The 11913-nt window shown below is 40.5% G+C and overlaps 1 protein-coding gene across 1 annotated transcript; it reads left to right on the top strand.

Annotated features, from left to right (window-relative positions):
• Positions 1 to 1856: 1856 nt before the first annotated feature.
• On the top strand, positions 1857 to 10659 carry LOC108886071 (pituitary homeobox 3-like; the record flags this gene model as incomplete). The annotated part of the gene is made up of 2 exons (XM_018680686.1): positions 1857 to 2024; positions 9104 to 10659. Coding segments are annotated over 2 exons (738 nt in total), but the record flags the coding sequence as incomplete, so codon positions are not given.
• Between the last annotated feature and the right edge of the window lie 1254 nt (positions 10660 to 11913).

Raw genomic sequence — 11913 nt, 5'->3', positions numbered from 1 at the left:
CCTGTGTTTCTGGGAACCCCTCATGGGAACCAACCCTCCAGACAAAATATCATACATATGGGAATATTGTCATTGACGCAAACAGTTGCAGCCTTGTTTGGAAAAATATTCTTTGGGACATTGCTCACATTTCATTCTGGCGTCACAACGACGACAACTGACTCTATGTGAGGCTCATGATCAGATCTTTGATCATGACACTGGTTAAGTGGAGAAATGAAGCTGACAGTGCAGATGCATTAGAGGAGGAAGTGTCAGAGGTGGAAGACAACAGAGAATGATCCAGACTGTGTGAGAAGTGATCAGTGATCTGTGCCCGGAAGTCAAAGAATGGGAATTTGTCTTCAGCTTAAGCTGACCTCTCCAAAGAGGCAGACTGTTGACTGAGAATGCTGTCAGGATGACCAGGGGTTGACAAAGTGTGCTATATCCCAGACTGACGACATCAATTCCTGCTTTGAACTGTTCTGATGGAGACAATAGAAAACATGGTCTTAGCTGTGTCGAACTACTGTTTGGTGTGTACAGGGTCCAATAAATCCTCTTGTAGTTTATTGAGTGCAGAGTCTGGTCAGGCATTTTTTGTGCCACATCAGTTTGACTTGGAACACCACAGATATTATTTGGTACCACTGTTGTTCCATTTACATGAAGTGCTGAACACTGTTTATTTTGCTCAAAAACAAATAAGTTACAATTCCAAATGGAGGAACAAAACATGTTGGAATTATTAGAAATAAAGGAACATCAGAGGAACAAAACCCAAGAGGTAGACAGTCTTTTACTCAAAGCATAGAAAATCAAAAATCAAGCATGTAATTCAACAAGTGAATATTCATCATTGTAAATTATCTTGGTTTAAATACTTTTTGCAGCTACTTGGCTTTGAGCAGTTCTTTTGTGTTATTTTCTCCACAGGGTTAAAACCATGTACATTTAAATATAGACAACAGAGTTAAGCGAAGATGTGGAAAAACTTTACTTTAGCAGTTCCATCTGATGTCAATTCATACTTCTACTCCACCACACCCCCAGAGTGAGAGATTGACAGCAGTAGTAAAAATGGTCACTATGCAGATTAAGAATTTACACACCAAACATACTGTACTGGATGATTTAAAAAAAAAAAAATGTATAGTTTAAACTGATCAAATTGGCTCCACCTCCCCCAGCACCAACACTGAAATGCTGCTTACACATTAAATTATCAGTAGAATCAATCCAGTGATTTAATATACACAATAATATGGAAATTCTGCCTAAAGATTACTTTTATTTTTCATATTGATTCAGCTGATAACACTGCTGCACTTTGACTAAAGTGAGAATGCAGAACTTTGTTGTTGTTGTTGTTGTAATTTTAGTGTAGTAAAAGGTCTGAATATTTTACCAGTGTATCTATATGTTACCTGACCATATTTTTTCCTGATTCTTACAAGCTCACATCACACAGTGGAATGATGAGGGCAGCGCCTGCACTACCACCTGATCTTCTTTCATATCAGTGAAACTGTGCTATGTCTAAAAAATAAACCTAGAGAATATTAAAATAATAAAAACTCTATTTTTTCATCCATTCAATTTTTATACAACCTACCAAATGAAGTTTACTGTAATAAGTTAATACTGTAAAATATTGAAATTCATAACTTGCATGATTACTTTGTGTTATATAACTTACCTGGAGGCATGGAAACTATGGTCATCATCATTTTTTTGTTGAACTATTGGTGTATCCTGTCATTCTGTCTGCTCCTACCTATCTTCCTACCTCCCAGTGTCCTTATGAAATAAGTTTTTCTCCTGCGTCTCTGCAGACACAGAGAAGTCCCACCACAACCAGCTGATGAGTCCAGTGCCGAGACAGTTCTCTGAAGAAGAAGCAGCGGCGGCAGAGGACTCACTTCACCAGCCAGCAGCTCCAGGAGCTGGAGGCTACCTTCCAGAGGAACCGCTACCCTGACATGAGCACCAGAGAGGAGATTGCCGTGTGGACCAACCTCACTGAGGCACGGTCAGGGTGGGTACACACACACTGTCTCAGCGTGGTTTTGTTACAGCTTGATTGCGGTGATGAGGTTGAAGTGTGCTGATCAGTGAGGTGTTGTGTTACTGAACAAGGTTATTTGTTCAACACTCTGGCCACGTTTCCATGGACACATGGTCTGCATATTTGTGGTGCCCTGATTATGACTCATGACGATCTTCATTACCTTTCATCTGGCACCACCATTGGGCCAATTTCCCTCTTGTTCCTGTGCATAACAATGATGAGATGCTGTTTTCTCTGGTGCCAAGGTGGATTTAAACTAATCTCAGAGACCACCATGGTCCTACTTTTGGCCAAATTTCCCTCTTGTATCCTGTGCATAACAAAATGTAGAGTGGAGCACATGTTCCTTGAGTTTTTCTCTGGTGCCAAGGTGGATTTAAACTAATCTCAGAGACCCCATGGTCCTACTTTTGGTGCCTCCCTCAAACATTTTTAGGCCATTTTTAGAACATTTACCTTCATTTAAAAAAAAAAAAAAGATTCAATCCATCTGCACAGCAGGGCACCAAAGCAGAGGGCTCCAGTAAAATAAGGCAGGGTCATCTGACAATTAACATTTTGACACAACACCAGTCACCCACATTCCTGGTAGATTACCTTGTTACATATATTACCTCATGATTATTGTGATAAAAAATAAATGTACTCCAACTGGACTTCTCCAGTCAAATTTCATTGTCTCATTCCTGCTCAGCACACCCCCACTAACGCAGCCCTATCCACTATTTTAACTCTAACTTTAGTCTTTTGCCCTCAGTTAATGTCAAAATGTTCAATATGCTGTTAGTCCTCTTGAATCATGGGGTGGACTGAACCCTAAGGTCTGGCAGATACTGTTACTCTAAGACCACTCATTAGAGTCTCCACAGATTTCAACCATGTGCCATTGTCGTCTTCCATCAGCTGAGAAAGACTTTGAGATGTGATTAAAACCTTTCTTTTAGTTTTGTCAAAACTTGCCGTCTCTAAGGTTGAGAATCAACTTCCATGCTCAACTTTAAAGCTGCCACATAATTAATAAGAATGCTGCTCTGTGTCTGAAAAATCTGAATGGTATATAAAAAAAAAATGTAAAAAAGAAAGCCAATGGCTACAATCACCTCATGGAGGCAGGTGTTCCATGTCCCCATGTTCCATGCCTAATAAGGTATATATCCTGCTTTCTGGACTCCATTGAGGAGGTGGGTGAAATATGTCATAATATGAAATATGCCATAATCACTCCCAAGGCTGAATACTGGTCTGTAGACATGCTGTGGTCATGAGGGCCTCAGTGAGATCACATTAATCAGTTTCCAGGGATGTACCTGCAGGGAAAAGGATTCCTAAATGTTTTTTTTTTTTTTTTTAAATACAGGATAAAAAGATTATTTCATTTACTGGGTAAGATGTTTTATTCCCTTCTATCAAAGCTTCAATTCACACACTAAACCTAAATGTCAAAGGTGCAGGAGAATGTGCCCACACCCAGTGGTTTGGTCAGTGTAGCTATATGGAGCAGGAGGACACACATTCTGATGGATGACAATACAGTCGCTGGCCTGCCTGACAAGTAATGGATCAAATTAATGTTGGCTGCATGAAAGGTCACATAGCGCACACTCTTGGTTGTTATTTTGAAAGGACAACAGACTACACATTGTCTCGTTCCTAATGTCTATCAGTGGCCGTTCTAACCCCTGCATGTAGGCAAATTCCCACATGCCCAAAATACTTCACCTGTCAGCTTGATTCATGTGATTTGTCAGAGAGCTGTTGTTAATGATCAGAGCTGCAGCCTGACAGAACATAGAGGGAGTTGTATGCTGTGCAGACTGTAAAGACCTTGAAATCAAATGTCTGATTTGTGATTTCAGAATAAATAAAACTGCCTTCACTCCACTGGTACATTTTATCACTATCATATAAAGGGACATTCAGAGAAGCCTCTGACACAAAATCAGCCCCTGTGCTATCTGCTCTGGTGTACAGCCCGCTGTATCAGCTAAGCTTTCAGCAAAGTGCCAAGGTCAGCATGCTAACATGCTCGTAGTTAAAACGTTGACATGCTGATGTTTAGCAGATAATGTTCACCACAGTTTTAAATTAGTGTGTTTAGCATGTGCGGTGCAAAGTACAGCTTAGGGCTGATGAGAATCAAAGTAAAACTCTGACCTGATGCTGGAGCCAGATAGACAGCATGACATCCCCGCAGCCATGTTACTAGCCCAGAATGAGAGAATCTGAATTACTTTTTACTAATTATAATATAAAAAGTTTGTTGTAGACCAGTAGTCAGCACTGTCACCTCATAGCTAGAGGCTTTTCTGTACAGGGTTTACATGTTCTTCCTGTTCTCTCCAGGTTCTCTGTCTTCCTCCCACAGTCCAAACACACGTAGGTTCACTGGTGACTCTAAATCACCCGTAGATGTGAATGTGAGTGTGACTGGTTGTTTGTCTCTGTGTGTCAGCCCTGTGATAGACTGGTGATCTGTCCAGGGTGTACCCCACATGCAAAACCTATTCAGCTCTTTGACACAGGGCAAAATAGCCGCAGCTGCACTGAGCCTATGTGACCAATCTGTTCCAGCTATACTATTTTTTGTATGGGAAACATGGTGTATGCTAGATAAGATAAGATAAGATAAGATAAGATAAGATAAGATAAGATAAGATAAGATAAGATAAGATAAGATAGACTTTATTTATTCCACTTGTGGGAAATTTACATGATATATAAATATATATATATAAATAAAAAAGGGTAAAAAAAAAATGTGCAGCAATCAGCATTAAAAAAACTAAATGTGCAGTTTGTAATATAGGAAAATGGTGATAATCGGTGAGGTATGTGCAAATAAAGTGACCAGAAAGTGGAGTCCAGAGTGCAGGTTTATTGTTGGGTCAGACTGGTGTTGTACAGTCGTGATGGTTGTTGGAATAAATGACCTGCAGTAGTGCACCGTGGATGCAGCAGTCTGTTACTGAAGGAGCTACTCAGGTCTCATGCAGGGGGGTGGGAGGGGTCGTCCATGATAGACGTCAGCTTGGCCAACATCCTCCTCTCACCCACCTCCTCAGTGGAGTCCAGAGACCAGTCCAGGACAGAGCTGGCACGTCTGACCATCTTATTCAGTCTCTTCCTGTCTCTCTCTGAGCATCCACAGCTCCAGCAGACCACTGCATGAAAGATGGCAGAGGCCACCACAGAGTCATAGAAAGTCCTTAGCAGTGACCTGCACACTCCGAACGACCTCAGTCCTCTCAGCAGGTGGAGACGACTCTGGCCCTTCTTGTACGGGGTGCTGGTGTTGTGAGACCAGTCCAGTTTATTGTTGATGTAAACACCCAGGTATTTGTACTCCTCCATGATCTCAATGTCCAAACCCTGGATGTTCACCGGTGCAGTGAGAAGTGACTTCCTGCTGAAGTCGATCGCCACCTCCTTCGTCTTGCTGGGGTTGATGTGCAGATTGTTCTTACCACACCAGTCAATAAAGTTAGCGATGACCTCCGTGCACTCCAGATCGTTCCCCTGAGACACACCCAACAATGGCTGTGTCGTCGGAGAACTTCTGGAGATGGCAACTGTCAGTGTTGTGTCTGAAGTCTGAAGTGTACAGGGTAAAGAGGAAGGGGGACAGTACTGTACCTGTGGGACCACGCAGGATGTTTTCCACAGGAGCGGAACTCTCTCCAGACGGAGGCTCAATTTGGAGATGTACAGAAAAACCCCTCAGTGCTGATCTGAACAGTCCTTGAACAGTCTGGCACTGATGCCTTCCTCGCCTTCCTCCCTCCTCACCTGGTCAGACGTGATGGAGAGGCAGGAAGGGGGAGGGGGAGTGACCCCTGCTGAGAGTGGTGTGTGGATCACCCTGATAGAGAGTGAAGGGGGAGGGGGGTGTTGAATATTAAGGTACCCACTCACCCACAGGATCACTGAAATACAGAATCACTAAATTATTCCTGCAGTAAACTACAGAATGGTTATGGTAGGACAGAGTTAGCGACTAGCAGCTGAACATAGTTTTTTAAGAGAAAGTATTTTGATCTCTTAAAGAGTCATTTTGCTCCACTCTCATCTTTTCATATGCGCCTGGGTCAGTGCGCTCAGATATCAATCACTCTCAGTCCACTGATTTCCTGATTTTAATTCATTCCTTCTTTTTTAGTCTTCATTGTAATGCATTTCCCCTCTTGCCCAGAAACAAATGTCATGGTTCCTAGCAGACATGTACAGAACAGTTGATACGAAAGTAGAAAACAGCTTGAATTTACCACAAATAAGAAACAGAGGCTCCATGACAGAGCTGTTATAAACCAGCCGACTGCCTCGATCAGTTGATTGCAGATTGTCTAAATAGGAGTGTCTGTGCCCCCACATTCCAATTCATCAATAAATCTCCAACAATAATTTAGCAATAATTAATTGACTAATTATATGTATGCATAAAAATCACATTTTAAAAATGATATCAAATCATAAGTTTGGCTTCAACAACCTCCATCTCTTTCAGTCACTTGATCGTTTCACTGACGACATATAAAGAGGCAGCAGATGAGCCACTGCATGACCTTGAGGTTCGGCCCTTTCCACCAACCTTCAAACTGAGTCACAGTAAAAATGGGGGGTTCCCCTGCTGTCACTGAGGGAGATGGAAAACTCAGAGTCATGAACTTTACACGCACATATTAATGATCAACAGCATTCTGTTGCTATAATAACAGAGGATTGGATGATACACAGCATGTATGCCAAGGGGACAGAGAGATGGCTGAGTATCAACACAGGAAGTGCCTGTAAAAGTTTTATGGGGATTAAAGAGATGAACTATTTGATACCAAATAATTTTAATGTAAAACAAATACACAAGTGTTAACAGATGGCCACGAGGCTTCTGTCAGATACTCTATTTCTGTCCTTTTTCGTTTCCAAGGAAAGGTTTTTGTCTAATTTAGAAAAGTTTGTCCAGATTTTTACCCACAGAGTCTTTCAGGTTTTCATTTCTAAAAACCTTCAGTTTTCCATTAAAGCTTTAATCCATTTCATATCCTCCAAATATAGGACCATAAAATGACAAATGTGAAGATTGCCCTTCCCTGACATTTCTTTCATTGGGATCTCATTATTCAAATAAGTCAATGATTAGTTTTAATAAGCCTTGCCTAATATGACTGTTTGATGATACACTTCAACTTACTTTCTGGGATCATTATGTCAAAAATTCTGAATACACTTGCACACAATATTACTGAAAGTATTTGAGAGGAGTTATGATACTCTGACTGGATGTGTTTTAGAATTAAACTTTATTGACTCCTGACTCTTTCTGATTTCTTAAAGAAAAAGTCATTTGAAAATAACTTCTTCACTCTATTTTTCTTTGTGCGCAAAAAATAATATTAATCTAAATTCTAAGTGAAGCTCTGAAAGCGTCTCATGTCTCCTAACTGACTGCAAAGTGAGGGAAATGTTTCACTCCATCCACCTGCTGCATCAGTGACTGGCTGTGAGCCGGTCGCTTGGCTCTCACTGTCATTTGTCAACTTTCAGACTCACCTTACCTTTTCACCATGACCTCACCTGACCAGCAGCATTTTAATGGTGTGTTTGTGTGTACTGCATGAGCCTCCACAGTTACAATTAAACCCCTTCTATCTTAATAGATGGACTGCTGCCTTAATCATTACGTCACTTTTAGAACTCCGTTTTTAAAATTACAGTTGCACTGTGTTTTGCTTACTTTTGTTGTTTTGGTTGTCATTTTTATATTTAATCTATTGTGTGTTACTCAGTTATTCTTGGCCTTTAAAAAATGTACCATGTGTAACTTAAAAACATGAAAAAAGCTCAACAGTCCTCTGCCTCTGGAGGTTGAAAAAAAAAAAGCTGTCTCATAGTTTACTGTGCGCTTTTTCCAAAAGCAATAGTAGTAGTAGTAAGTAATTTCTGGTCTTGTCTCAGAATGTGAAATTTAAGTTTGATTGATCGAAGTGTTTGGGAGTTACAAGCAAAACAAAACTGTGAAAAAACACTGGTTGTAGAGACATTATTCTTATACATCTTATACAATATGTGATGAAACTTTGTTTCAAATTTTTGACCAATTAACCCTGAAACACCTATAATATTTGTTCAAGTGCTGACTCATAAACAATCACACGCTGATTGTTCAGAGTCTGAGGAGAAATGTTTCAGTGTAATATACTGTATGTACTGAACAACATGTGTGATCACATGTCATGGGAATCTTAGAGAACATTTCTTGGTTGATCACATTCAGATCATTTTCCTTTGAGCCTCCTGTCTGTAAAACGGAAATGTTGGTGAATATTTAAACTTCCACTGCATTAACTCTCTTTGGCCTCTGTTATGTAGACGATATAAAGGATTCTGTTTATGAAGCACAAGGCTACAGTTTCAAATCCAGAGGGTGCTCTGTGTCTCTCCTCCTCTCTAGGCCTTCACTTCCGCTGCTGATAAAATAGTTCTCCATGTTCCAAAAACTGGTTATGACATACTGTACCATACTGATTCTATGTAGACCTCAGTTAAAGTTTAGTGTCTTATCCTGTGACAGCATGACTGAGTCCAGCTCTGCAGCTTTTCTGGGTGCATCTTTCTGCTATAAACTGTGTTCACATGCATGTTGTCACATACTGTGTTTAATCAGAGAATCTTACTTGGGTCCTGCTTGTAGATTTTTGTATAAATTCTAACAAAGACCTCAATTTAAAAATCTATATTTCCAAAGTTGGAAGAATGTTTTTAAATACATTTAAAGTGACTCAGAAAAAGCTTTAAAGGCTTTGAAAACACATTTTCAATAATGCTTCCCACTATGAGAGATTGGATTTTACATGAGCACAAAATAATCTGCCACAGTTGTAGTTATTTAAAAAAAAAAAAAAACATACTTGTGTTTTTCTCTCTGTGACTGCTGCTTATGTTGTCATGCATATTTCATGTTATTAAGAAAAAGTGGGATTTTGTTTAGGGGCTCTGAGGGGAGCTGAAAATAGACTGTACACTCACAAAATGTTTTTCTCCCTCTGGCGTCCTTAGGTGTGGTTCAAGAACCGACGTGCCAAGTGGAGAAAGCGGGAGAGGAACCAGCAGGCAGAGTTATGCAAAAATGGCTTTGGTGCCCAGTTCAATGGACTCATGCAGCCTTACGATGACATGTACACGGGCTACTCCTATAATAACTGGGCCACAAAGAGCCTAGCAAACAGCCCACTCTCTGCCAAGAGCTTCCCGTTCTTTAACTCAATGAATGTAAGCCCCCTGTCATCCCAGCCCATGTTCTCCCCCCCCAGCTCCATCCCCTCCATGAACATGGCCTCTAGCATGGTGCCCTCAGCGGTGGCCGGAGTTCCTGCCACTGGGCTCAACAACCTGGGCAACCTCAACAACCTCAACAGCCCCACGGCGCTCAACTCGGTAGCAGTGACTGCGGCCACTTGCCCCTACGCCACCACAGCCAGTCCCTACATGTACAGAGACACCTGCAACTCCAGCCTGGCCAGCCTGCGGCTCAAGGCCAAGCAGCACACCAACTTTGCGTATCCGGCAGTGCAGAACCCCGTGTCCAACCTGAGCCCCTGCCAATACGCCGTGGACCGACCGGTATGAAGAAGAGGCTTCAACATGACCCCTGACCCAACCGACCAGCTGTAAGTCCATTATTACCCAACTTCACCACTCTTCAGTTCCATCTCTAAGCTACCAGAGGTTCTGCAGACTGGCAGATCATGCTTTTGGTGGTACACACTGAGAATAATCTTCAAAACTGATGCAACAAATACACACACCCAGATGGACCATCACACTTCACAGGAATTCTCTCCCGTTTGTGAAACTGTCACTGAACTGACCAACTGCTTCAAAGGATTTCTAAAGATTGTTATCCATTATCTTTTTTTTCCTTCTTTTGAACTGCATGATTAGAATAAACGTAGAAACCAAGGGTAAATGAAACATGGATGCTTCAACTGGACTGATGGTCAACACCTTGGCCCAAAAACATCAAATGTGATCTTTGCTACTGTCGCAGGAAAAGGGACCTGTGGGTACAAAGCAGGAGACATGGAGGATGTATATAATGGACTTTTTCTGTTTTGTATGTGACAAAAAATATATATGAAAATGTAGTACTTTAAAGATGAGAAAAGCATGTTCTTCAAAAGCAAAGGCCCTAAGTTGGTGTACTATGGGCACATCCTTTAGGAGCTTTAAACTTTGTTGTGAATTCCTCACCCCTTAGAAGGTTATAGGTCAAAGGTCAGCTTGGATGGATGAGAGGAGGGCAATACTGGAAAGTGAACATACCCTCAAGCAGTTAAACACACACACACACACACACACACTCACACACACACACATACATATACAAACAACAAATTACACACACACCAGAATATCAACAAGATTTTCAAGTAAAACTCTAAAAAGCCATTGAATATATAGATTTGTGTGGTGTTATACAAAGGGAGTCCATGACTGTAAAAAATGTATGTAAGAGTGCAGTTGTTATAACAAAAAATCAAGCTTTTTTTCCTGGTGTAGCCTGCTTTGTCTCATTAAAGAACCAATTAAAGGATCCGTTTTTATGAACTACACATGGGCTTTTACATTGAACCGAACAGTTAATGTCCTTCCATATCTCTAATCTATAACCTATGACATCAGTAGGTGTGACAGGGGCCAAAACATGATGTTCTCACAACAATGAGCACAACACCATGGAAACCCCAACGCACTTCCATGGCAACCCTTACGCAACGGTAAATGAGAGTAGTAGGTTGGAGGGAGAGAGGTGGGGAGATATAGATGTTCCCAATAGCTGCTCACTGATACGTTTGACCTACACTCCAAGTGGTAACTGCGGGCTATCCAGTAACACAGCAGGAATTCACAGAGGCCGAGGCTGAAGCAGCGCCAGGATTACATAAGGGCCTCAAGGAGCGAGGTGTCCCAGTGGAGCCACAAATGAGGGGTTAGCAGCCCATCAATCCCCATCAGCCCCTGCAACTGTTTATTGCTCTGACATTTCCACTGTTGTTATCATTGTTGTTTTTTTTTAAACCAAATTTTTAGTAAATTCTACAAAATCACATGTTTAATCACAAAGCTTTTAAATATTTTGCCATGACCTTGTAAAATCTCAATATTTTGACCACTCAACACCACAGATACTACTGCACATAAAATATATATTGGAAACAATGTTTATTAAAGTGTTGTTACAGTAAGTATTAGAGACAAATATTTTTAAAATCATACAAGCAATTGTTTTAAAGAGGACATGAAGAAGAGGAGAAAACAAAACCAATATGAATTTAACAGGAGATTTTAAAAAGGATCATTTCTTTGGGCAAAAATAACAAACAATAGATGTTCATTTTTGACCTGGCAATTAGCAGTTTGACAGAACAATCTAATAACTCAGGCTCTATGGAAAAACCCCAAATTAAATTGTTTGGCTAAAAAATGTCAAATATTTTTGACTCACACAATCTGACAGTTACACTGTAGAAACTGAAGGTCAAACTCTATTATTTGTTATTACTTTATCTGGACTGTAGCATAAGAATCACACATCACAATTTTTTCAGTAGAAAAACATATAAAACAAGACGTGTTTTCATTAAATTAAAAAGACAAAACATTCTGATTTAAAATAAAAAAAGAACAATCAAATAACTTTGTCTCTATTTTCCCTACAACTAGTGCATAATTACAAAGTTCTCTCCAGGAGACTTTCTAAGAAATTATTATTAAATTGCAGACTTATTGTTTTATTTCCCAATGTGTAATTCCTCTCCACTCTGCCAACTCTGCATGAGAAATGCTAAATACTATAGGAAGAATAT

This window comes from Lates calcarifer, unplaced genomic scaffold (genome assembly GCF_001640805.2).
Source record: "Lates calcarifer isolate ASB-BC8 unplaced genomic scaffold, TLL_Latcal_v3 _unitig_1073_quiver_1213, whole genome shotgun sequence".
NCBI classification, from domain to species: domain Eukaryota; kingdom Metazoa; phylum Chordata; class Actinopteri; family Centropomidae; genus Lates; species Lates calcarifer.
This window is presented reverse-complemented; position numbering and strand designations above follow the sequence as displayed.